The sequence below is a fragment of the Phalacrocorax carbo genome, chromosome 8 (assembly GCF_963921805.1).
Source record: "Phalacrocorax carbo chromosome 8, bPhaCar2.1, whole genome shotgun sequence".
In the NCBI taxonomy this organism is placed as follows: Eukaryota; Metazoa; Chordata; class Aves; order Suliformes; family Phalacrocoracidae; genus Phalacrocorax; species Phalacrocorax carbo.
The window spans coordinates 23,906,400-23,934,060 of NC_087520.1; the positions used below are offsets into that span (position 1 = coordinate 23,906,400).

General features: G+C 45.1%; 1 protein-coding gene and 1 long non-coding RNA gene across 5 annotated transcripts in view; one reads left to right on the forward strand and one right to left on the reverse strand.

The window, feature by feature from the left end:
- Positions 1–27,661, reverse strand: part of PLEKHG4 (pleckstrin homology and RhoGEF domain containing G4) — an 89,885-nt gene that overhangs the window by 44,913 nt on the left and 17,311 nt on the right. For all 4 annotated transcript variants that reach the window (XM_064459180.1, XM_064459176.1, XM_064459178.1 and 1 more), the window contains exons 3-8: positions 20,122–22,288; positions 14,706–14,921; positions 10,668–10,791; positions 9,463–9,556; positions 4,320–4,406; positions 2,394–2,510 (exon numbers count right to left, since the gene is read on the reverse strand). In XM_064459180.1, the coding sequence (XP_064315250.1) occupies positions 2,394–2,510; positions 4,320–4,406; positions 9,463–9,556; positions 10,668–10,791; positions 14,706–14,921; positions 20,122–22,288 (2,805 nt within the window). The remainder of the gene's footprint in view (positions 1–2,393; positions 2,511–4,319; positions 4,407–9,462; positions 9,557–10,667; positions 10,792–14,705; positions 14,922–20,121; positions 22,289–27,661) is intronic.
- LOC135314754 (uncharacterized) lies at positions 6,107–27,320 on the forward strand. The gene is made up of 3 exons (XR_010374231.1): positions 6,107–6,360; positions 11,635–11,847; positions 25,312–27,320. It is a non-coding gene; the product is annotated as an uncharacterized LOC135314754 (long non-coding RNA).

Sequence of the window (27,661 nt, forward strand, 5' to 3'; positions counted from 1 at the left end):
TGGAATTTCTCTACTTTAAATAATTTCTCTTTATATTAAAAGTAGTGTAAATTAGAGATTAGGAAACTGGCAAGCTTCCACAATTAAGTACCTTAAACTACTGAAAAAATCTGAAATCCCTCCTCTCTTCTGGTTTTAAAAACAAAACCAAACAAACCTAACATTTCACAGGGGTTCATGAGACAGTACTTTTCCTAAAAGTCAGTAATATAAAGCCTAAATACTGTCAGATGCCACTGAAATCAGAGAAGGGAGAAGCAGCTATTCCAAAACAACCACACTCAAAACAGAAAAGCAGCTGTGTGAAGCTCTACTGAACTGAACTCCCTCCTCCCTGGAGTGCTGGAACAGCCTCAGCAGTGACAGATTAGCAGGCAGGATGCAGGTGAGATCACTGGGAGAGGAAATAAACACTATTTGCCACATAGCTGCAGATCTAAAGGGGTTGAGCATATGGGTCATTATCACACACAGTACATCGTATAAATAGGCAACCCATAAAGATTGATTCCTACACTAACTCCCTTTGGTAACTTCTGCATGTTTGTGTCTTGCATCTTAACAAGAAGCAGTCTCCTTCCTTCACACTCCTTCCTTCAAGAATTATGCTTCTGCACAGACAGAGGACCTCAGCTCTCACGCTTTTCTCAACTCTGCCCAGAAAACTAATCCATAACCTCTTGCAAAGCTTCTCTGCTTCCTCACTGACAAATATACCTCAAATTCAGTCCTAGGCACCGACATTAGATTTCTCCACCTCTACTACATCAGCACGGGTTCATACTATTTTTAGATACAAGTTTAAAAAAAGGGTTCTAAAGTAAGTTGGAAAAGATAAGTTAACATTTAGCACATGCTAATCCTAACTACTGAAGCTTGCCGCCACCAGCATAGTGGCATTGTCAATGGTATCTTAACCTGCTTCAAACGCTGCAGTGTGGCACACAGCACTCTGGGCAGTGAGGTCAGAGCCAAAAGACCACTGAATCTTTTGGAAGCAGAGGTGATGGTTCTGTCATCCACCATGGTGAGCAAGTCAAACAACATGAAGACAGCCAATTTGTGTGCAGGTTTACAGAGATTTAATCCTGCCTAGTCTCAGCATGCCAAATATCTCTCAATACAGCTTTTAGAGATTCAACAAGTCCACGATCTACAGGACTTATGCTCCCTCCACAGCATGAGTGTCCACAGAGTTGCCTATTGGTGCCACAGATACTACTCTTGCAGACTTCTGGCAGTCTGCACATACCATGCTGCATGGCCAGCAACATCTGCAGTCCTGACACAGATCATCAGTGTGTGCTGCATTGGTGGCTGCAGCACTTTCTTATTGGTGCCTGCAGCACCCTTTGTCAAGGATACCTTCTTTGTAAACTGTATCAGGATGCTGCAGCTTCACCCCTTCTATCTCTGAGGCTTAACCTGGGTCAGCTCAAACATTTCCACAGGGTGGTCAGCCTCCCTACATCTTAGGCAGGTTCTAATCCACACCTGGGTACAGTTCCACGACTCTTCTGGAGAGGAGTGCAAAGGCCAAAGAGGATCACAGTACTGAGGCAAGGTATACTCAAAACAGCCAGACAACAGAGAGAAGGAACAGATTGCTGGTACTGCCTCGTACTGTTATCTTACTCCTAAGACTCACTGAACTGCGTATTTCTTTTGATTCCTTGCTTCACATGGCCAGCTCTCAAAGAGGAATACAATGCTGCCCCACGCTGAAACATCACTATATTTTTAGTTTAGGTGCTTTCTAAAGAGCTCAAATTTGATGACAACTTTGCTAAATAAGTAAATTATATCTAAAGGAGGAAAAAAGATGTTCCTAAAAGGATCTGATTATCAGGAACTTCCAAATTTTAGCCCTGCCAGGATTGCAGTTTTTACTAAGGACCTCTTAGCCTGGTCTGGGGAACCTGTTCCAAAACCAGCTGGATCTAACTAGTTTTATTATGCTCGAGTTCTTGACTATGAGTTCAAAGGCAACATGCTACTAACACCTTTTCCTGAGATTAGCATAAGAAGTGTCTGCCCTTAAGCCTCAGAGTAGAAGCAGAAGAGAAGTGCCACTGTCTATCACAACAAAACAGAATTCTGTTTCTTCCTTCCCTCCAAAATATGATCAAATCTGAATTAATGCAGTTCAAGCAGATGGACTAAACTAAGTTTAGTTCCTGCAGTCATGCCAATAGGTCACAGTGTGCATCAATTCTATGAAGACAGTATTAGTATTCTTTTGATAACAGATTCATTTACATACAAAGCTATTACAGGAACCACTGCCTTTTAATGCTTGTAGGTTCAGCTGTTGACAAGCTCCTCTTGCTTCAACTCCGTTACCATGCCACTTCTTCTCTCAGATACCAAAGAACACAAGACATCCTACTCACCATGCGGAAGCTTAACCAGTCCCGGTGGCAATAAGGGAAGGTCCCATCCAGTTCTATAGGGAGCTGTGAGCTGTCTATGTGCTTATGGAGGGATTTCATGGAGGTGAGAAGTTCAAACTGCACAGAAATAGAAGAAATAAGAGCACATTTGCATTAGGGTGTGAGTATTGAGGAGAGGCAGTTTAACGAAAGACAGCACCCTTTATTTCTTTATCTATCTTGCACAGAAACGAAGTACACAGCGTATCTCCAATATAACTACAGTATGAAGGGGAAAAAAATCAATTCAATCTTAGAGCAGCTTGCTATACAGCTTACTGGGTGAACCTTGAAGGAATGCAGGCCACAACACGCTATTTCACCAAGCAGAACATCTGTGATGGAAATCTGACAGTAGCCAGCCCTCTCCGGAGCCAGTACCTTCTAGTATAAGCAGAGCAACTCCCTCATATGTTCCCATGTTGTGCTGAGATTTGTATTCATTTAGAAAGACTGAGAGGTTAAATCCAGCCCCCAGCTTCCCCATCTCACTTCCTGGAAAAAATAGCCTAACAGAGCAGTGTCTGCCCTATCCCTCAACTCTCCACTCATCACAGCAGCTATCTGCTCCAAGTGTTTCCTGGATCATGACGCAGAACTTGCCTTTTGTGAGTCTGTAAGACTTCAGAGCATTTTTATACTCACAAGAGAAACAGAAAAGTGCTCCTGCAGGTACGTGGAGGCCAGCCCAGACACCAGGAACTCAGGTGGAAACATTTAAACCCCCCACACACTAAAGTTTCCACCTCCTTACAAAATAGTGATGATGCTTCCAATTCCTCCCGCATGCCCGTGTCTTTGTTAGCCTTTGCTCTGTTCCCTCCTACACACTTTGGATTTGCTCGATGTTTTTAATGTCTTCTGTAGCTCTCCCTGCATGCACATGCCTGCAGCCCCCTTTCTCATTTCAAATCCCTCTGCATGGGGCAATGAGGAAATGGACTAAGAGCATTTGTTATTCTTTAGCCTTTCAGGGCAGCACACCACACACAGAGCAAAACTGATGCTATTCACAGTATCTTCATCCACAAGAGCCAAAAGGGAGGTCCTGGCCTGCTCCGAAGTCTATGGGGTTTTGGCAGGCACAGAATTTCAGTCCACTCTTGTAGCCTGTAACAGTCTTAGAGCAGAGAGAGATGACTAAGATGCGGTCTGATGCTCTGTTATTCACTAACCACAGACAAGAGTGGCTGAGAACCTACATTTCTTATACAGCTATGGAATACCAAGGCAGATTTACATCCAGTGGGAGTGTTAAGTGATGTCATGATGATTTTCCCTCCTCCATTAGCGCCTCCTGTTAGTCTCCCCAGACATTTCAGCTGCAAAGAGAACCTCACACACATTGACACCTCTTCTTCCCCCTCTTGCAGAAGTCTTAGCCAACGATAGCAGCAGCTATGAGGAGAGGAAGCATGAGGTATCCAAGATGCAGGAGGGCAACAAGTACCTTCAAAGGATGCAGTTCAGGATTTAGCCTAATGTGATCTCTTCCTGACCAAGGGCTTCCTCCCTTGTTAAGAGGAGAACGTGAAAAGTATCTCTATTACTATTAATTGTTCAGGGCTGCTCCATACAGCTATCCATGCTCCCAACAAACCCCCTGTGCCTTGAATGCCACAGCAGACTGACATAATTATGGCGCAAATGTCACTGATGGACTTGGCAATAAACACAGCATGACAGAGATATGTTCAGCTCACAAACTTTACAACCCTATAAATACCATACCCACAATAGACCACAACCATAAAATACAGAGAACAACTACAGAGATTTCGTCTGAGGATAACCATACATCAGTGGACAGAGACCTCGCTGTTCAGAGTGTTAAATAGAGGATATCAAGAGCTCCCCAGCAAACCCCTGCGTGAATGGTTCCATTACCTGTCCTGCTGGTGGCTTCTCCATCCGAAAAGTCAGGTCTCTTTCAACCAGAAGCAGTACTCCATGAATACAATGTGGATCCATGTCCTACAACAGAACAGAGCGCAAATCCATTACCTATCTGCCTGGGATGCTAGGGAGAATGTACCATACCAGGTTTGCACAAGAGATTGCAATTTATCCTTCAAAGGCAGTTACGAAGCCTAGAATGTAAGTCACCAGGTATAGGGAAAGCCATTCTACACAGCATCAAGGCTACGTCGTTAAGGTAGCTTGCTTCAGATCAACCAGTCCTGCAGTATTTAAGGAAGCAATGAAAAAGGTCAGGTCTGGGCTGTACTAAAAAAACCCTGCCTTCTACACAGGGAAGTTGGGGGGGGGGGCGGGGCGCAAAAAAACCCAACACAAAACCAAACAGAACCATATTCAATGTCCAAGTTTTTTCTTGATAACTTTCCTGGTCACTCCTAACTGAAAGGAAGTTATTTTCCCCACAGTGCCAAAATCATTGTCCTGTCTTTACTTACTGCCAACTCACAATCAAGGACTTGCATCCTGTTGCTACTGTTAAACCAATAGAAATTCCATATACAGCAGCTGTAGTTCAAATGTGATCCAGGAGCAGCTCTCCAATTACAGAAGCACTCTACAGGGAAGTGAGAAACAGGCATAGAGAGCAACAGCAGGAAGAGGGAAACGTAGTAGAAAGATCCAGATCATGGAGACAGGGACCACTAAATACATGATGCCTGGATCTGGACAGCAAGAAGAACAGCTATTTGAGCTGTCATTCCACATGGTTAAAAGAGAGCCATCCCATCCAGAAGTCTCCTAGATGGGCTTTGCCTCTGCAAACATCTTGGAAACCATCAAGCAACAAATCCTTTCCCGTACTGCTCAAGCTGCAAGGAACCTGCCACACAGCAGGCCATGACAGCAAGTGAACTCTGTTCAAATAAATCGCTCTGGCAGTCTTAAAGGTTAAATATCCAACATGAATGGCAGAGCCAGAGTAGAGAACCAAGCGCACCAGCAAAGACTGAGCCACCTAACCCAACACTGAGCCCACTACAGCAATTAAGAAACAATGGCAGCACAAGGAGACCCAATTCTGCAAGCGAAAGCAGCAGCACATTCTAGAGCAGAGGAAAAGACCTTGCTCTCTTCTAGTCCTAAAACAGGATCCCTTTGAACTGGCAGAAAAAAAATCCCAGCTGAAACACCTCCCAAAACAGTGAGGGGTTTCTCAGTCTTGTCAAATACCTTTCTCCAAAGCAAATAATTCATGCTTGCACTGTTATCTGCACACTGATCAAAAGGCCAAAAAGAATTTATTGCATAATTAGGCTGTATTAGGTAAATACTAAAGCTCATCTGAAGAGAGGCTGGGGAGGTATTACAGCTGTATCAGCCGCTCTGAATTTGTCTGCCAGAAAGTACTGAAGGATGTAGACTAGCCACAGTTTCAAGGCAGTTCATGGCACTACATAAATTTATTCTTTCACAACCCCTCTTCTACTCCAGCAGTCATGAGACATGCAATCTGAGTGAGGCATAAAGGTAGTGATGGTGTAACATGAGGTTACAACAGCAGCCAAAACTCTCGCTTGTTTGTCACTGCTGAAAATAGAGACTGCAAAACCATTCACAGATAAAGCTGTCAGGAGAGAAGTTCAAAGTTTTCCAATCCAAGAATTAGTCATATTTCGAAATAAATCAATTCTTTTCACCACATTTTTTTCTTTAAACAGCTGAAGATAAGTCAGTCTCATCCATCACTGATGGAGCAATCCAAACAGGCTAAAATGGTTTACAGGAGTGCCTCAGGAGGTAGGCAGAGCTGGAAGCAGTAGGATGCTGCTAAAGGAAGCTTTCCTGCAGCTTTCCACACAATCTCTTACCACCTTTGCTAACAAAACCAGCTACCTGGAAGCAAAGAAAGAGTCCCACACACGTAAGTGAACTCCTCACCTCCCAACACAGGCACAGTGTGGACGGCATAGAATAGAGGGGCATCAACAGGCGCTCAGAGAGCACTAGGGTAAGTACCCATCCCTTTACTACTCTTCTTTAAAAGGAGAATTAGGTACTTTCTTCCATCTTTCTCAGACTGAAGTTTCAGTCTTCTGGCTTCCTGACCCAAATGGAAGTCCACAGCCAGACTTAACATCCCTGGCACAGTTTGAAGCACAGGGCTGCCAGGAACGCCTGTGCAGATGGGACAGTACGCAAATACTATGTTCAATCTCAAAGTGACCACTTTGAGCAGTAGGAGGTCCCTGGTCTTCAACATCAGGCAAAGGTCCTCTGTATTTCTGCAGTAACAGGGCATGTAAATACACCCACTGAACAGAAAGTTTGCACAGAAATTTCCTGCTTTGAACTGCTACTGTATCTCTGTCTTCATAAACAGACTCTTCCCTTCCCAATCCAACACACAGATGCAGCAGATTACAGGATTAAGAGTGTGCACTGATATGCAAAACTCAAAAGAATCTCACTCTATAAAGACTCAGGCAGAAGGAAATCCCAGATACCTGTTTACTGAAGGCCAGTGCACACATTCCACTGTGCATGCCCTGCCTGTGCATTGACCAAGGGATTGGCCCAGCACTGCTGAGCAGCGAAGTTCCTCTGAACAGGCCCCCCAGCACAGAGCTTACAGGTGACCTGTGACCAAATATCATAGCAGCATTTACCTCTGCAAAAACCCTTGCTCCAAAGCATCATTATAAAGCTTCCCACAGGAACAAGCATAATCTATTCTTGCAGCACATACACACTGCACATTTCCCTTCACCTCCATGCAGAGCTGCCAGTGTTCCTCCTTGCTCCTTCCTGTGTTAGCTCTGCTGCAGCTCTTTATTCTGCCCCTGCTCCCAGTGCTGTCTGGGACAGAAGAATTTCCCAGCCACACATAGTCTAAAAAGGAAGGGAGAAGAAAGTCTTGCAGAACACAACTCATTCCCACCCTGAAGGCAGAGTGGATGAGAAGCTTTCACCAGTTTACTAGGTGACTCTAGACAGAGCAGCTGACAGCCTCCCAGTGCTGTAGGGAAAGCTACCTGCAAGTACCAGAAGATGTCTATTAGCACTTAAAAAGTCTGTTCACGCATTTATTCCAGAAAGATGGAAGAGTGGAGTAAGTATTTCCTCAGACTGACAGATCTTGATGCAGAAACCTGTGGGATCAAAGTCTTCCCTTCCCACGGGGTTCTCTAGGGTTAACAGATCCAAGCACTGCAGCAGGAAGGGACTCTGCATTAGGTCATCTGACCTGTGCTTACCCACTGTGAAGCAGTGCTCCCCCACTGCTCAAGAGGAGAACATTCCTCAGAAATTGAACAAGCAACACTGCATCTCAGCACTTAACAGATTCCACCCACACTATCATAGTAAGCTTCACAAAAGCCATGTAAATAGAATCCTGTTGAAGTGGAGAGCGGAACCGCAGAGACATGAGCTCCAGAGACAGTCTGCCAGAGATAAGAGACATTGGGATATGTGTTAGGGATTTCAGAAAGGACCCCAAGGAGTAATCTGTTTTGTGACCTTACAGGCACAACATACAGTCTACGCTTCTGTACCCACCCACCAGCAAATCTTGCTGCACTCTAGAAAGCCTAGCTTGCCTCACTGTAGTCACAGTCAGTTTTCTGTAGTTCTCTTTCCTTGTTTCAAAGCAGACAAGAATACTGCCGTGGGATCATGGAGGTAAATGCTACACATCTCCAAAAGGCTCAGAGGAGCCAGGCAATTATTCCTGTGCCAAAACCAGATGATGAGCAAGCTGAACAGGTCTTGTTTACGGAGTCTGCAGAACAGTCAGGGTAAGGACAGAAAAACCACAAGCAGAGTAATCGGCCTCTGTCAGTCACTGTTACCTGGAGAACACACTCAATTCCAGCTGTCTTGCAGCACATTAATCCCTGTAAACTAACTGTTGCACCACCCTGATAAGGAGGTGCTCAGAGCCAAACAGTCATCACAGCAGGATATTACAGAGGCACTGCAAAAAACTTTCCCCTCCCTCCTTTTTTCAGAGTAGTGAACTTCAGGTTAGAATGGCTTCATTCCTGCCATGCTTGTATGAGACTGGGGACCCAAAACCCACATAGTCTCTCAACATGCTGCCAATTTTCAAATCATCCCACTAAGACAGGACCATGCAACTATGGGCAACAAAACACTCAAAAGCTTTAGGAAGCCCACTGACACGTGGGCACAGCATGAAGGAAAAAACTTGCTCGTTACCTCTGCAGAACTGAGCAGGGTACCAGATTACTCCTTCACCACAGGGAATGAGTACCTGGATAGAGCTCACAGCTCCACCCAGCCCAGGAAGCAGGAGGCCAGTCCTCTGACTCAGCCCCAGCTCTCAGATGTGGCACTGAAGCACATAAATCACAGACACCCCAGAGTCGTTAAAACATTGCCCTGTTCCAGTTTGCAGAGTTTGATTCCTAAGAGACCTAAGCCCTGATTTAAAAGGAACACCTGCTTAAACAAGATTAGTCATAGCTACAACCCAGCACCTCCTTAGCTCTCTAACAACAGTATGTAGGTTCTCTCTGGGAGCGGGGCAACACAATCCACTTGCTTTCCAAGTGACTGATATGAAAGCCTTTGACCCGAAGCAATACAGAGTTACAGCATGTCCGATTCCAATCATTCACCGACAGCCACATCAACAGCTGCATGTGCGCTTCCACCTGGCATGACAAGCAGTGTCCTTCCCCTCTCTCTGCAGCAGGCAGAGGCCTCTCTTCCCTGCTTCTCCACGGTGGGCAAAAATCCCTACTTACTTCACACAACCTCTCCATGCAGGGCATAACCTCTCCAAGCCTGATAATTCATAACAGTGTTGGGTACAAGATGTTCTCAGCACAGAGACAGAAGCAAAATTTGGAGGGGTGTGGAGGGGTGTTCTCCTCTAACTCAGACTTGCTTAGATTTTTTGCTTTGTCTTCCATCCAGCAAGTCCAGGTCATCCTCCTAAAACAGGGCTAGGTATGTAACTCCACTTCCCAATGCCAACTGAAAGCCAGGTGGCAGATGGAGGCATAAGCAGCAGATGGAGATGTAACATCCAACTAAGATGGCAAGCCAACTAGTGTTCCTTTGGCCCAAGCTCTAGGCTCACCTGCAATATGCTGAACGCCTTGAAGAGAGCAGGAACCGGTGAACAGCGACGAGCATCCACAAGAACAGTTAGACCCAAAGCCTGACATTCTGGTCTGGAAGGACAGAGAAAAAGAGGTCACATTTGTAGCCAATGAAAATCAACAACACTGGAAAAAGAACCTGTAGGCATGACAGAGTGAAAAAACCCAGTACATTACAGCATTGTAAGGACAGGGAGCTAACCGGCCACCTTCTCCTAAGGAAGATATATACATGAAAACCACCACTTGGATTGCTTAGTTTTCACCTTTGCTACTTCCACTTGAACCTCCCATTTCCCCAGTCCCTGGGATACATCTCACTGATGGCAAAGGCGCTGATACCCACTCTGAGTAATCCACAAAGGAAAACCAGTCCCTCCTAACTGCGTTCAGGGACAAGCTTGGCCTTAGTCACACTGCTTCACAAGAACAGCCATTCTGGATCAGAACCAAAGCCTACCTTGCCCAGAATCAGATTTGAAAGGAGAAGTGTAAGAAACAAAGCAGGAGAAGCAGATGCTTTCTCCTGGGTTAAGCCTGTTCCCTTTACCAAACGTTTAAAGGCTTAAAAAATTTTTTGAAAAATCACTACAGTTAGCTTTATCTCTTATTAATTTAATAATTTAAAAGTTAAATGAAGTCTTGGTAGAGCGTGAGATGAGCTGGGGGGGGGAAAGTCTGTCATAGTGAAGGGAAGAGTAGCTGCAGCACAGGCTGCAGACTCCCGCAAACAATTGTCAGCCAGACGTCAAGGCAGATTTTCTCAACCCTTGCAGATCCTCCCTCCCTCTCAGCTTGGAGGCCTGGCCCTAAAACATCATATCACAACACTATCATGGAGTTGCTGCATGACTGCCCCATCATAGCTCACAAATGCCATTTTCTGAGCTAGTGAAGAATGGCAAGAACAGCTTGGATTCATGGCAACACATTAAAACATTCATTACATACCTAATTCTATCACACCATTTGCACAAGGCACATATAGAATAGCCAAAGTGCTTACAGAGCACCAGCGGGTTCACCCTAGGAGGAGATCCACAGTTTTGGGACTGTCTGGACCGGGTTCCTAGGCCAATAAAGTCAGCCCGTTCCCCTCACTGCCTCAGCTTCCACCCCTGCCAAAAGGCAAAGTGGACACGGCAGCAGCTGTCCACCCTGTCAGCCCAAGAGTGTCACAAACCTTGGGATGCTATGCAAGTACAGAAGAAGGCGTACAAGCTCAGTGGTATTGCAGTGGGGGTTTAACCAGGCTGTGTTCCTTGTTGTTATTATGGCCACTGCACGTCCTGATTTATCTCTGGTACCTGTAAAAAGAAGAAGGAAAATAAGTCACACAAGGAAGTCACCAGAGCCTGTTTCCAGGTGTGTATGCCTCACATTCCCCTACTACCACCCCACCACCCTCCTGGAAATGCCCCACAGAACTCAATGTAGCATATGTTGCAGATTGCAGTAGGCTATAAACCCACTCCAAATTAGGCAAATACTCCCCAGAGTGAAGTAGCTGAGCTCTGCTTGTCTTTCTCTCACAGTAGCATTAAAATTTGGACTGCTTTCTTCTACCCAAACACACGTTCTTCATAAAATATGGCAGAAGTTGGCTAAAGATAACCCAACCTTGTGAACAAAGTAGGAACGTCATAAACTCAAGATAAATAATCTCACCTCCACTTATGCTACAATATTCACATTGCTGTCAGACAATGCAGACAGGTTTACAGAACAAAATACGCTACCGCATGAGACTGCGCATGCACACAGCAGGCTGAGCCTAGCGCTTAACCAGATATCTCCTCCCAGGAGAAAAGCCCTGGAGCACGAGCCTGGAGCCTCCTCAGAGGCTGCAGAACGGACAGCCCAGGAGCACACTCTTGCCTGCCTGCAGCTGTGAGAAGGGCAGAGTCAGTGCCAGGCTTTCATTAGTTTCAGGGCTGCCTCAGTGCCTAGGGAATAGATAAGGCACAGTATGGGCAACACAGCTGAGTTGTGATATGTTGAGGATGGAGAAACCCCTCTGTGTCAGTTCACTGTGACAACAGTTCTCTGCCCCCTGGCTTTCCAAAAGCCCAAAGACAGCGGTTATCACAGGAACCAAGTCTGCTCTATGAGTTCCCAAAACTAAATGATGGTCTGGCTTTGGGTTTTAGATACAACATGCACCAAGAACTGAAGGGAAGGACATAACAGTGCCATTTCTGGAATTAGGTCCAGCCTCTTCTCCAGATGCAAAGGAGAGGTAAAGAGCAGAAGGACACAATACTTCAGAGACCCAGAGCCGCCATTCAAAAGTACACAGTGCCTGTGGAGTGAGAGCCTGCTCAAGCAACTAGCACCCTGCACTCACGCACGTCACCAGGAAAGTAAGTGATTTGGAGAACAGTAGGGACTACACCTCTATTGTATAAAAGTAATTCACAAGAACAGGAGCCATTTCCTGTCATACAAATTGTATGAGAGAGGAAAAAAAAATCCCAAGCACAATACAAAACCAGAGGCTTCAAGAAAGCTATGTCTGTCTCTTCTGAACTTTATTGCTACTAGAGGAGACACTGACCTGGACCACCTCCCTCCCCATCCCAGGGGCAAGCATGTGAGTTGACAGGTAGAACGGATACAGATGGACAGCCCCAAGCACAGAAAACTGCCCTGGTGTGATCTCAATCTGTCTCTAGGACGTGACTTGAGTGAGGGCCACAGACACAGATGGGCATCATTTAGAAACAAGTCTTTCTCCCTCCCAGGGACCAGAACTGTGACACAGGCTTTCTCCTGCTAACAGCAGAGACAAAAGTCTTTCATCATCTGTATGATTCAGGAGTTCTATTATTCCTGAAATACTATATTCTGGACACTGTATAATCAAAGAGCCGCAGGGAAATTAGAAAAAGATTATTAACATCCCCTTAGCTTATGAAATGAGGTACCATCAGAAAATTGAAAAAAAAAAAAAAAAAGGCAAAGCACTCAATTACTGGAAAAATGGCTTGACACCAGGCTCGGTAAGAACTTCTTACTCTGAAGCAACATCTTTTGTCCATGAGGGAAGCTGGGCATCACCAGAACTTGATTAGACCTTGAACTTCCAGACAGGAGCCTGGGAATTGCCTGACCAGGTCAAAAAAGCAACTGCAGCTGCCTGGGCTAGGTCTCCAACAGTGGCATAACCAGATGATTCAAGAGCAGAACACAGAATTGAAACTCTCCTGAAAGGAGAGATCCTTCCTAACTCTATCAGCTACTAGTTTATTAAATAGCTCTTATTCACTGTTCATTATAGAAGCATTCCTTTCTATTATATCAGCACCAATGTCTAACATAAAGCATTGAACTGAGTGGTGAGTGCATTCTCACATGTGAGGATTGCCCACTGAAATCCAAAAGGAGACTCACAAAAGAAGAGATGTCAGTCAAACCCGATACTGCTTCTACAGAAAACATGATTCCTCCCTTAGACGAAGACTCCCTTGGAAGCTGTATCAAACCCAAACCTTGTTCTTCAATGCATTTCAAGGGCACATCCCTTAATCCCATATTCAAATGCATTCACCTTGTTTAACAGTTGTATGTTACGATAAGAATCTGTGACAAAGGAAACAACTGGAACATTAGATCAGAGTCAAGCTTCCACAATAGCATCGACTATGAGCTTCTCTCTTGGCCATTTTACACACCCTAAAACATCCAACCTAATCATCAGATAAGAACAAATTCCAAAGGAGGCTTTCTAAACGGTTTACCCACAAATGCAAAGTTACACATTTGAATGTACCTTAACTCTGCCCTGGATTTGGTTTCTCATATCACCTTTTTCCAGAAGACTGGAAAAGTTTCATTTCCCTTTCCTCCTTCCCTCCTCACAAAGGTGTTTTCACCACATTCTCAATCACCTTGCGAGATAACTTTCCAGTCTCTTCCCATAAGATGTCCAATTCAGTCACAAGAAAGGGCTGTCACCTTTTCTGCACCACCTCCAATATTCAGCATTTCCTTTTAGAGCAAAGGGCATCAGAACAGCCCAAACTATTTGAGAGGCATCACCAACAAGTACAGAGAGGTAAAAATCACTTTCTTACCCCGGCTAGTCATCCCCTTTCCTTTACACATCTGAGGTCAATATTGGTCTCAGCCCCAGCACAAAGTGGGAAATCACTACACTACCTTTCTGCTCTCCTTCCCAATTTCTCTGCACTGCACAGGTCCACCTGACCTCTTCTCTGCCCTCTGGCCAGTTTTCAACTCATATGTAGCTCCTGAGCTGATCAAATGTAGCTATCTTCCTGCCCTACACCGGACAACCCTCTCACTGGCTGTGGAAGGAAGCAAGCCCACAGAGGCTGCTTATGCAGACACTGCCAAACAGCTGTTTTGCTCTGGAAAGGTAGATCTCACTTCCTCTGCTTTACTTCATATTTGGTTAAACACAAAGACCTCTTGTGTGGGCCCCGCACACCAAGCAATCCTGTTTACCACTTTGCCAATATTTGTCCCATGCAGGAGTTTTATCTGCAGCAATTTGATACTTGTGCCATATCAGATGCAAACACTGAATAATATTTGACCTACAACTGATCTTGGCAGAACAATTCTGGGAAGTCCTCCTTTGATAGCTAGTTTTGTCATCTGCTATTTAGCTACACTATCGTTCGTCTCACATGTTACTCATCTGCACGTCATTGGGATATTCCTTTCAACACTGTGTGTCATGAAATCAAATGTTTTCTAAAAATCTGTTATATCTAGGCAGCTACATTTAATCAAGCAAACTTCTAATTACCAAGAATAAAACTGGTTTTACAAGAACACTGTCAAATAGCATCTTCTACACTCCTATCCTTTAATTATCTACCAAGTGAATCAAGTTCCTATTGTTTCGACCAGGTCTGATGTCAGGCCCACCAACCCATCATTAGCTGCACCCTCACTTTTGTCTTTTTAACTATTGGTATGAGCCCACAGATTTGGCATTTCTGACTCACACACGTTTGGTTAACATTTTGAGACTCCTGGGAGCAAGTTAACATTACTTTCATGAGAGGGAGGTTCTACTTCCTGTCCTTCCCATCCAGAAACTTTAGAGAATTCAAGAAGCATTGCTTCTGGAGAGGTTTGGGGTAAAAGAAACAGAATTGGCACCAGTCTGCAGCACCGCAAACAGGCTCATCTCCCTTGCCCTCCTACAAACCACACTTCGCAGACACATTCTGGCTCAGCTACTCACCAGGTAGGCAGGCAACTCCACTCCTGAGCACTTCTGGGTTCACATCCTTGACAATGGTAGGTGCAGACCGACCACCCCAGGCATTCCCAGAAGCTGGGGATGTTGGGGGAGTACTAGCTGTTGGGGTTTCCTCCAGGGCACTGACTTTACTCACTGGTTTCAACACATCTGTGCCAGCTGCTTCTTTCCTTGTCTCTGCCCCTTCTGACACCATCCCTGTAAGACAAGCAGCAGTCAGAAGCTAGAGCAGAGCTCCACCCAAAAGGTCCCTTGTAAGTCCCAGACTGGGGAAGGACATGCCCCCAGCCCCAGCACTCTGCAGCTCCTCCAGTCCTCATGCCAGTAGCACGTATGTTCTGAAACTGGTTATAACATTAATACTACTGTAATTCTAAAAAAATAAACCAATTTATTGTGAAGTTTGCAAGTTACAAAAACTCAATTCAGATCAGGATTACTGTAGCCAAAGTAATATTTCAAGGTAACATATCAAACAGTACATGTCTGCTCACAGCCTGAAAGTCTGGCGCGGTGCAAGTCCCTGGCTGAGCTCCAGCAGCTTGAGTATGCTGAATTGATAAACCAGCTTCTGACAGGGAGAGCTGCTCCATCAGAGCAGGATTACTCCCCCAACACCACTTTCAGATTAGTTCCTGAAAATATGAAGTCAACTCAAGGCTGAAATTAGTTGGAAATTAGCCAGAGACCTTGTTCTGCTCGTCCAGACTTTTTAAATTAACAGTTAATGTGAAAGTCAGAAACCTATTTTAAAACCCTGAACAGGATGATTACACCAGTCAGCTGTTTGAGAGCTGGAGAAAATGTTTCCTTTGCCTGACACCTCAGCTCTAAAGCACAAGTTTTCAGAATCAGTTAATTCTAAAATTATCTTAGCTACTACATAGTTTTATGAAGTTTCAATTTTCATGTAAAAGTAGCCAGAGAGAAGTAAGAAATATACCTACTGTGTAAGAAGTGTTACTCCCCATTTCCCAAAATTTTAAGAATTAGAAGCCAGTGATACATCTTCAACAATACACATTTAGCATCCTAAGTACACAGCGAGGTGATCCCACTTTGGCACAAAGATATACAAAAGAAAAGGCTATACTTCACTGCAAATCCTGATACTTCAATATCTACCAACAAAAAAAAAACAACCAGCCTCTCTTTAGGAAAATAAAAGAGTGGAGTATTTATTTGCTTGCTATGAAGTCAGACATTTTAATTGCTATTTAAAATTGATTTCTCCTACCTTCCTGCTGCATCAACAATGCTGACACTTGACTTGGTTTATTTACTAACAGATTCCAATACTTCATTAAAGACCAGGACAAGGAACAAAGCATTCCTTGAAGTGGCTTTTAATACAAGTTTTAGCAGTGAAGGAGATTTACGGGTTGAGGCTCAGCCCAAACTGCTTTCAAAGTTGCTAAAGTGGGTGAGAGAAGTGCCCTGAGCGGGATGGCTCACTGAGGAAAATTATCTGACAGCGAGGGAAAACTAGGAGGGGCTCCAGAGCTCTGCACCATTGAGACCATGATGGAGTAGGTGCTCATTACTCTTTGGTAACACTCCTCTTGAGGGAGCACCCCTGGGACCCAGCTTGGCAGCTGCTGCATTTGACCACATAAGCTGCTGTGATGGCTTCAGGGCTCTGCGCAGTTCTGGGACCCAGCAGAGCTCAGTTCCATTCCTAGTACTACCTCAGCCTCCGCGTTCCAGTGATGCAAGAGGTCATTCACTTTGGATGACACTGCTACGTCTTCCTGAAACAGCATTTTAGAGGGGCACTGATCTCCTGTAGATGGGGTATCCTGAAGATTGGCAGTCATGTAAGTCATGCCCCAAAGGTTTCACATTAAGGGCTGACACTCTCTACGAGAAGACAGAATCATAGAATCATCTTCTCAAGGAGCTGTAAGGCCTGGCAACAAGCAGAACCACACAGTTTGTAGCAGAGGAATCTGCATTAAATGAAGAAAGCCTGCAAAGAGGACCAAAAGGTGGCATTTAAAGATGACAACAAAGGGAACATAGCTACACGAAAGGCATCATACCAGGGCAAGGAAGAGACATACTAAATGTACGTGGAGCCCTGCCTTGGGTATCTCTTAGGAATGAGGCAGCAGCTCCCAAAAGCTAGAAGAGAGAAGCATTTTGCTCAGCCCACCAGACACGGTCCTAGTACCAGAGCTTTTCAGCCTCAGGGAAACCTTGCTGGAGTTGTGTGGCCTCCCAACTACATACATCTCACCCAGAGAAACCTCCTCCCTAAGCTTCTCAGGCTGTGTTCAGATCTGCAGACCCCACCTCTCACTGAACAGGCCCAAGCACACTATTTGTTATTTGCAATCCAGGGTGGAGGCACTTAAAGCGGAAATTGTAGAATGCGGAGGATTACATCAAAAAGCAAATTGAGAACTGGGACATCTGAATTTGCCGTGTTTGCAGGTTCCACCTTTCCCTGAGGTTAAGGAAGTGGTAGAGGAGAATTTGCTTGTATGCATTTCAAAGAGACATTAGCATTCTTCCTGCAAACTGCTCCGGCACCAGTATCATCTATGCTAACATCACGTAGTAACAGGGAGCGGGAACAGAACGCCCTAACAGGTGCTTCTGAATATGCCCCAGTGTGGCTTTCCAGTCTATTTCTTGACTATCAAGATATCTTCTACCCCCAAAACATAGGAACTCTTTCCAGAGCTGCAAAGTTTCAAAATTCACTTTCACTTAAAGGTAGTCATTAGGGAAAAAAAGCAGTCAGATTTTCTGTGAATGGAACCAGTGTAAATTTTAAGCCACCAACTCAAAAAGCTCACATTTGACTCAAAATCTTTCTAAGTTAGATCACATCTGTGCAGAAAATAAGCTCAGTTTGTGACTGGGAGTGGGAGACAGTTAAGGGACAAGGAAAAAATCTGCAGGCTCAGCAAACTCAGATGCCCCAGTTCTGAATGTGTATTTTGATATAATCTACAATGTCTGCCATAACAAGAAAGCTCCTCCACCTCACAGAGAAGAAATCGTGTCTGCCTATTACTATGGAGGTGTGAACTGTAGATCTCAATTGGCCCAGTAAAGCTTAAGCTTTGTTGTTATTTATAGTTTAGGCAAGATACCCGCAGTTTCCAATCAGAGTAGCAAAATGACCTCAACAAGAGACAGTTACAGACAATTTAACTTGCCTACAGACTGACTGGCTGGAACATAAATGTCCATTTGTACAACTGAGAGTAGGACATTAGCTTCACTTTGTAATTTTATCTCTGAATTATCGTATTATTATCTCTCTAAGGGTTTAATGGGGCTAGATAAGGGGTGGCTTATTTGGATCTCAAAGCAATCAAATGTAATTGAATGGATTAAGCTTATTACAGTACCAGCTATAGCGTTTAAGAAATACTCCCGGCCTTAACAGATATTTAAGCTGTCCTATGCCTTAAAGAAATTGGTTCATCAATTTGGGGGAGGGGGTTCTGATGATTTAGGTTGTTTCTTCTGCTTTACAAACTCTGAGGTAACAGGGGCTTTTTTAACTGCAATGCCAAAGTTTATCATCAAAGTTGGGCCATGAACACGTCCCTTATTTCAGCCAAACCCCCAGAAACATTTACATTGTCTTTCATTAAAACCAAACTCCACACATACCACAGAGGGGTCTGACGTTGCTGAAATCTGCAGCAGCGGCCAAGACTCATCCTACAGAGCAGCAAGAACTTCACACTTCTCTCATACATGAGCTGGACCTGGCTAATTTTAGACAAAAGAGATGGGAACACCAAACAAGCAGCCACTAGAGTCATGAGGAAAGCCTAGACCCAACACTCAACACAGCCTAGGTTTTTGGAGGTCCGGTCCTGTGTAAACATGAAGTCAAGCCAGGTTCAGCTTGATCAGGGGAATGGATACCCACCATGTGGTTATTTACTGGCACACATCCCCCAAGAGCTACAGGTAGGCAGAAGGTGACCTCTTTTTCTCTGCTCATGGTGGTACTGCTCAGGGAGACACACACTTCAGAAATGGAAACTTTTGAGCTTTCCCCTCCATTTCACAGAAAAGAAATGCTTGTCACTCCAAAAGTATCAGAAATGCCTGACAACAGTGGGCTTACCTAATTACGGAATTTAAATATTTTGTTGCAGGTGTTAATGAAATTTCATTTTAATCAATGGACACTTTAGCTCCATTAGGAGGTCGCATTAAGGCATCAGGTAAAATGTGACTTTTAGACACTTGAGCAAGTAGCTGTGTTTGCAGCCAAACGGAGTCGTGCTGCAGCCATGATGTAGGCTCCTATCTGCACAATTTAGGACCAGCACAAGCATTACACTGGCAGCCCGTCCCAGGACAACCAACTCTTGATCTGTTCCCCCACAGAGTCAGATGTGCTCTAGCAATGTGGGTCTGTACCTCCAACCCTTTCAAAAGTCCTCACTCCAATATTTCAAGCCAGGTAACTTTCCTAGGCAGGGGTCTCAGGGAATGAGAGCTGTTGAACTGGAATGGCTTGTTTCTGCAACCCGCACCACACACAGACTCGCTTCTCGATGTGATCTGCATATCTAGCTACAGCCTTCCAGACTCAGCAGAGCTAACTAAGCAAAGCCAACATCATGCCCATCCGGTTACATACTGCCTGCCTACAGCCAGTGCAAAAGGCAGAAAGACCTGGATTGCTTCTTCAATTTCTTCTGAAGGAGCACAGCTCCAGCACGGGAACCCAGGCATCAAGAAGCCTGGGCAATGCCTGCTTGAACATACTGAGTCAAAGTTACATGCTTAATTTCTCTGTGCTCTCCCACTCAAGTTAAACAGCTCCTACTTGAAACATAACCGAGCCAAAGAAAGCATGCCGGAGGGTAAGGCAGGGAAGAGGGGGGAATCCCTCAACTCTGCAGTTTGCTTCTTAAATCAGTTACCAGCACACACGTTTGTTGATCTTCAGGTATCGTTACACAGCTAATATTTTACTGTGGCATCCACTGCTTCTTCCTCTTGCCACAACTATCTTCCTAAAGCCAATTTTCAACTATGAAAGACTTGTACAGTTAGACATTCTTTTCTTGCATATTCCTATTGCATGCATCCATAATGTGCACACGATGAATGTAATGAGTGGGGTCACCAGCAATCAGATTAACTGAAATTAGAGGTCTCTTACACTGGAACTTTGTTCTGTACCAATGTAAATTTGCAAAAGAACTACTAAACAAAATACCTAAAATAAGCCTACCTGTGAAGAGAAAGCTAATTTCCAGCCACAAAATTTAAAACTTAATCACTTTCCTGTAGTTTGTGCTGTTACCCCAAAGCCTCCCAGCGGACGTACTTGTCAGCAGTACCTCTTGAGAGCTTTGCTTTCGATCCATGTTATTAAACAGATAACCACACAAACATCCAATCGCTGTACCTTTAGGAGATGATGCCCCAGAAGCTGCCTCTGGGTGGGAGTACAGAGTGCTGGGCTCTGCACACCCCTTGGTGGGTCCTGAAGACAGTGGTCCAACCTCCAGTTCCTCTTCAATGGATTCCAGTGTTTTTAAGGCTGTAGTCTTTGACTTTTCCTCATAAGAAAAACTTCCCTGGTTCTCCTCCCCTCCCTGCAAGTCATGTCCTACAACACACTCTGGGTTCAGCACAGAGTTCTCTTCACTTTTACGGCCCTGGTTTGCTGCTTGTCTTTGTGATTCCTCACATCTCTCTCCAGACCTCTGGGGTCTGAACTGACTTGAGTCTTCTGCTTGTGCATCAGCACCCATCAAAGAGTCACTGTTATTTAATTGTTCTGCGGTCTGATCATCCTCTGCTGGCAGAGCAGTTTGGAGTGGTATGGCTTCTTCAGCTTTCTTATGCTGACATGCAGAGACCTCTTGCTCTTCACCATCTGAAGAGAGTCCATCTGCAGGAGCTTTGAGAGAACAGTGACTATGACTAGTCTGATATTCATTTACAGTCAATATTTGTTCACTCTCTTTGACTTCCTCAGGGCTGTCCCTTCTTCCCAGCTCAAATTCATCTACTTCTCCTTGGTTCTGTTCTGGAGGATTTAATGGAGAACTAAGATTTGCTTCCTGATCACTGCAGCAAGCACTGACTGCTCCTACATCTGCCATGTTCCCTGAAGGAGACCCTCTCTCCCCACCTACATCTGAACTCTCAGGCGCAATAAGCAATGTAGTGGCCTGGACTTGCACAACACTTTCACTGACACTCTTGCAAGAAACATCAGAACCTTCCTTCAGTGTGCAAAGCGGTCCTGAAGCTCCCAGGACAGACACTGGACAGGGATCCATCTGTGTCACCGCATTTTGACCCTCGGTGAGTGGTTCTCCATGTCCTCTCAGTGTCACCTCCTCTTTAGCAGGTGGAGCAGCAGCATCTAGAATTGCTTCTGCAGTCTGCTCTGATGTTTCAACACCAAGATGTCCACTAGGACCACCACTTTCTCCTTCCACGTTTCCAGGAGCACCAGGCATTTGTGCTTTGCAGTTGACACCATCACCAGCACACACATCGCTGTAGCTGCACAGTGCATATCGCCAGTCGATTGAGTGTTTGCTGTGGGTCTCCTGCTCTGCACATGAATCTTCTGCACTGCAGGCAGGAGACTCAGTCACAGGAAGGCTATTCCCCATGTTTCTAGGACCACCTGATATCAGCTGACCTTCTGGAGACAGTTCTCCGTGTGCCATCATTTTGTTGCTTTCTAATGGAATTACATTTTTGAGAACTTCTGTAGAAGTCCTCAGAGCGTCCACCTGACAGTGCTCTTTCTGCATAAGTGCTGACTGAATTAAGTTCTTGGAGTAGGTACTGTCTTGAATGACAATAAACCTGTGCTTGCCTTTAGATGCATTCACTTGTGTTCTGGGCTGAGTTAGATAATTTAAAGCTAGTGACTGGGTTAAAGAGCCTGTTTGTGGCCCAAACCTGGGCAGTGAAACTTCTGTCAGCTCAACGTACTCCCCTTCAAGGTCACTTTTCAAGTTCTCTTGAAGCACAGGACTTGTACACACACCATTGACAAGAGCTTCGCTCAACTGCGGAGCTGTGCTGCTAGTGACCAGGTTGGCTCTATTTGGACTTTGTTCCTGGAGATACCGAGATCCTAGGTCTGGTGAACTGCACTCAGCATGGTCCATGGGGAGGCACAGAACTGAAGTTTCCTCTGTTATTTCTGGAGAGATGATATTGTTTTCAATTATTTTTGGTTTATTTATAAATTCAGGTTTAACCACTTTATCCCAGGGGACACGAAATATTTTATCATCAGTGGTTAGTAAACAATTTTCCAGTGCTATACCCATCCGCTCTCCATTGATAGTACTCAACCATTCCAGAGTAAAAATAGAGGTATAGGAAACTTCTGGAATCACGACTTCCTCTACATTATGATTGTCTTTTGCCAAACATTTCAGTACAATTCGCGGAGACTTTTTGAGATAGGGGACCACCTGCAGGTAGAAGTCACCAGGCTTCAAGATCCGCCAGTCAATGGAAGCCAGCTGGACTACAATCTTCTCGTGAATACACAGGGGCCAGCCCTCATGGCGAAACAGCAAGCCACAGTATTGAACCTATGGAGAAAAGAGAAAGTGTTTTCAGCATCAGGAACAGATCTCAGCTCAAGCTTTTGGACAGGAGAGATCAATGCTTCTCCTTCACAGCTGTAACAACAGAACAGTTTAGGGTCTTTGGTTATTGGTGTAGGGAAGTTTTCCATACTGAGGTCTTCTCTTTATAAAGCAGAAACAACAAAAGCTATGAACACAAAACACCACTATCTCAGGATCAGAATATGAACCAACCAGCTGCCAGAAGTGTTAGCCCTGTTTTAAAGCTGGGTCAGCACAGACAGGCAGAGGTCTAAGCCCCAGAACCCCAGGGGAGAGAAATCAGGAGGCCTCACCTGCCAGTGCTCAAGCCAGAAGACCCTGTCTCTACCTCATTTCTGACTCAATAGGGCCAACTGGACTAAGAAAGTGAAAATTCAGACTGCACAACATCCCTAACCAAGTGCCATTAGAGAAACACAGGCAGTCTGCTTACAACTCACAGCCAAAACTCACTGTCCTCAACTAAAGACTGTCTAGTCTTAACAGAGAAGGTGACCAAAATCTATGCATCATTCCCAGAGCATCCACAGTAAGCTCTAGATTATACCAACTACACTTGATACCAACTGCCAGAATGAGGTTGTGGATGCAGAAACCTCCTCATACAGGATGCCACTAGTCTGCCTGGCACCACAAAGTGTCTTTTGTCTGGTAAAGCAGTGTTGGGTCTTTAGACTGAGGTCTGCTGGAAGAGAGGTAATGAAGAGCTTTGCTGATGAGGGAAGGCAGAATAAAATGCCAAGGTCTGTCTGCGGACTTGTTTTTGTTCCCTAATGTGGTCTGCTGGAGTATGCAGCATGTCCCATCTAACTTTGGTTAAGCCAAATTGAAAAGCATGGAGCCAGGTTAAAAAAAAATAATAATTTAAAAAAAAAAATCACTCATCTGGTGCTATCCAGAGCCTATACAAGTCAGGTAGGGACATGTTACATGGGATGCAGCAGTAAGGAATGGCAACCTACCAATGAACAGAAGGAGATACTGCTAAGACAAAGTGGGAGAAAGGAGGCAGCAAGTGAGGAAAGTATAGCAAGACCACAGAGAAAGAAAGCAGCAAGTTCCATCAGCAAGCTGTGAGGAACTACACTTAGCATAACAGGGACCTCCTCATTCCCAAAACATAGGAGCGCTCAGGACAAGTCTCACAGCTTTATAACAACCTCAAAAAAAGTAAATGACAAGGGCTTTGAGATGATTCACCTGTATCGGATGCAATACTTAAATTAGAAAGCTGTTATCTGGAAGCCCAAAGTCTTTAGCATTGGCAGCATTAGACTCCAGACATTTTAGCTTGCTTCTCTTACATGGTCACACAGAAGTCTTGTTAGAGAAAGCAATTTATAAAAATGCTGCATTCTGCAGGCCAAACAGATGAAAGAAAAAAATAAAAAGCTTTAATTCAAACATTTCGCCATATAGCAGAGAAACCACAGAACTGGAAGCAACCTCCTGGATCCTCGCACACCTTGAAACAATAGGTAATAGCATTAAGTAATTTCTTTCCTATGTTCATCAAGCTTTACCTTCATCCCGGCCGGGTTTCTTATCCTCACTGCACCTGATGCAAAGTTGCTCAGAGGCTTGGAAGCCCAAATCATCCTTCAGATTCAATAACTACTCCTCCTCAACCCTGGAGCTTATTCTCTGGATGTGCTCCCATTGCTTAAAATTATTAAGCCACGTCACATCATCTTAACAGGTACCCCTGATCATCTCTTAGGCCTGCCTGAAGCACCTCCTTGGTGATGCCTCTCTTTTCCTCTTTAAAAACAAATGAAAAACCAAAACACACACAGTTATTCATTGTGCAAAGCATTGCAAAATACTGCGTGTAATGGCACCAACACTTCCCAGCTCTGCTAGAAGCATCTCTTAAAGCTAAGATCACACTTGGCTCCCAGTCATGCCCCCATGGTAACCCAGGCACCTGCTAGATTTTCCTCACCAAACTGATGAACCCCAGCTCACAACAGAAATTCTGCCTATTACTTTGTGGAGGCACATGTTTGCACTCTGAATCTACTGTTACAAAAACAGAAGTACAAGGTTTTAGAGCTCATCTTGGGTAATACACTTATCACCCTCCTCCTCCTTTATGTTATTGTTCACACCTCCCAGACTGGTTTCATCACAAATGCCTGTAATATGCATACTCTTACTTTTTATGTCAAGGTCATGGATGAGAAGTAATATGCGTCTCATGACTCCTGTCTCCAAGTCAGTTTTCACTGCAGTACAAACACCCTCCCTTTCACCAGTTTGTTACCCATCTTGCAATACTTGCATAAACCTCCATCCCTTTGACACAGTAATTAATTTTCCATATGACTCCATAATAAATCCTTTATGGAAGAGATCAGACAACAAAACTTTTCTCTCTAGGGAGAACTGGTTTTTGAAAACGGCCAGTCCTATGCTGCCTGCCATGGAGCAAATCACATGAACAAATGTTATCCAGTTTTTAATGGGTCAGTTAATTTAGTCTTTGCTCCGTGCGTGTTGTTGTATGCTCAGCTCATTCTCTCTATTTTGTTTCTAGCCCTGACTTAACAGATTCAATCAAAACCCCTGTTATCACACATTGAGCATTACATGGTAACTTCTTCCATATTCCAGGATGGAGAACAGCCTGTCCCTTTCCTTTAACAGGGTCCATTCCAGATCTACTTTAGTCACAGCAGTTTTATTTCTGTTCACTCAGCGCAGCTGCCTTACTGTTGTACCACTACTAAACTGAATCTTACTTTAGTTGTCATGTGTTTGAAGTATCATACTAATATTATCTTTATATTCTAACCTTGAGCACAGAGCAACCGCCCCCTCCCTTTCTTTAATAATTTAGAATTTTAAAGGCCTAAAATCTAAGACACAGTTGCCTGTATTCCCTCCAAGGCACAGAGAACTAAGCTTTTCAGTCTGTTCTTGTGCTTTCTGACCTCTAAGACACAGATCCCTCTACACCAACTATTCTCTTTCTTGCACAGCATGGAGGAATTCAGCAAACCAAGACCACCTCTTACAGCACACAGTGTGCAGAAGTTGCTACTGGCTTCAGCAAGTCTCAGGCCATATGTACTTCACTGACTTTTCCATCAAGCTCAAGACTGACCCAGCACCTCTGTCAATAAAGCTTATATCTCTTGCAGTAAGTGCCCAAGCCAAATATTTTGTACACAAGGTTTTAAACCAAAGCTAATGTGCTATTTTCCACAAGAGACTACACAATTACACCCTATACCAGACCACATCAACCCTTCTTCTGTCATTAGAATATTCCCTACTACGGAATATTTAAGGCCATCTGTACCAAAGGCCTTTGGGAGGGACGAAGAGGCAGGCAAAAAAAAAACCACCACAGTTCCCAAACCACTACAAATATTTTATGACTGAAAAGTGAGAATCACCATCAGCAGTAACATAAACACAAAGCTCAATTCCATCTGCACGTACCTGACACAGTGTTTCTGTTAAAACCTGCATGCAAAGTAACCTATTTGGGGGCCATTTGTACATTAAAAAATCCAAAACCCAACTTCACCGCTTAAATGACCTCTGCCTACTGACTGACAAGCAGAAGAAAACTCAGCAATAAGATCACCAAAACCAAAATACAGCACACATTGAAGTTTCTGGACAACCCTACAAAGCCACAGTCTAAACTGCAGCAAGAGCAAGAGTAATGTCCAAGCAGAAATATAAGTCCTTTAACAGCCTAAACATTTTAGAGTTTTAGAACTTTAGAAGTGGAGCACCCTCCTGCTGTTCCTGTTCCAAAAAAGCACTTTCAAAGGGAAGATTACATGAATAGACTTATTTCAGTTGTTTCAACATTTCACTTTGAGGCTCAAGTATTTGCTCTTCTTGCATCCAATCGCTACAGAGCCAAACCAGCCTCATCAGAGGAGTGCCAGGAACAGACTCTATGCCTAGCGGTTGCAGTGAGGAATAAAGCTGCCTCTGAAGAAAGAGCCAGGCACCAACAACAAAGATGGAACAAAGGTGGTAGCTCCTAGAGCTATGGGGATGGCCAGGCTGGAACAGACTAACAGTCCATTTAGCTCAGGATGTCATCAGAAGGCCAGGGGCAAAATCTGGTTTCTGACTCTGTGCTGCACACACCTCTCCAGCCCCTGAGAATCACATACAGGTCATTGATTTTAATACACCAAGCTGAAGCCTGTGACCTTATCTAACACTTCATGAAGCCACTTATACTTTTGTCACTGCAGAGGCTGAAAAAAAACCCAAAACCAACCAACTGACCTCTCAAGGATTCCAGCAGTAGCCATTTGGACAGGAGCTACTTTTTATCACTTTAGTGGGTTTAGGAAAAGCTCACATGGCCAAGCTGAACTACAGACTAGGGGGGAAACGTTGCTTTTGTTTAGACTGTCTAAAAAACAGACAAACTTTTAAAGAACAAGACGTATTAAGTGAAGACAAAAGAAGGGGCTCGCAGGGGCATCCAGCTGTGCTCTTTCAGAGGCCTGTGCCTGCACTCTGCCTCTTGCTGTCCATTCTCCCAGACATTTCACACCTCAGCAAAAGCCCCCAATGCTAAGCCCTGTGCAGCCTCTCACTGGAGGTGGCTGTCACACCATGCCCACCAGCCGGGCACCTTATGGATCCTAGGCAGGCCAGGGAATGCCAGGCAGGCTCCAAGTCCTCCCCCATTTCTGGCCGGTGACAGAAGGGTGGTTCCAAGCAGGGCTCCTGCCCCTGCCACACGTCCCAAACAGTGCTGCATGTGCAGGGCAGCCCCACCATACTGCTTACCCCCTCCAACAGGGCACCTCAGCCACCACCAGCCCCCTTGCCTCCATGTGCCCCAGCCCCATATTCCAGGCAGTCCCTGAGCCCCCCCCAAGTGACCCCCGCCCTCATCTTTCCCGCCTCAGGGACCTCCCCCGGAGCCCACCGCCCTCACCTCTCCCGCCTCACAGGGTCCCCTGGTTCAGACAAGACCACCATGCCCATCAAGGCAGCCCCATGCTCCTATTGGCTGCTGCAGCCCCAGTTGTCCTCCCATTGGCTGCTGGGCAGCACAAGGCCCTCCCTGCCACCACACCCCTGTCCCCCAGGGGCCTCGGCCCTGAGGGCGGCTATGTCCTGTGGCGAGCGCGTGGCCCCACCGGCCCCTGCCCGGCCGCCCCATGGAAGAGCCCCCTCCTGCCCAGCAGATTCCCTTGCTGGCACCCTTCCTGGCACCGCTGCTGCCCAAACAGCTCCGCTTAGGGAGAGCAGCGCTGTGGGCCCAGCTCCCCGCAAGCTATGGGGGGCAGAGGGCTGTGCCAAGCGGCAGGCCCTGCTTGCAAGCCGGACTGCCTGCCTTCC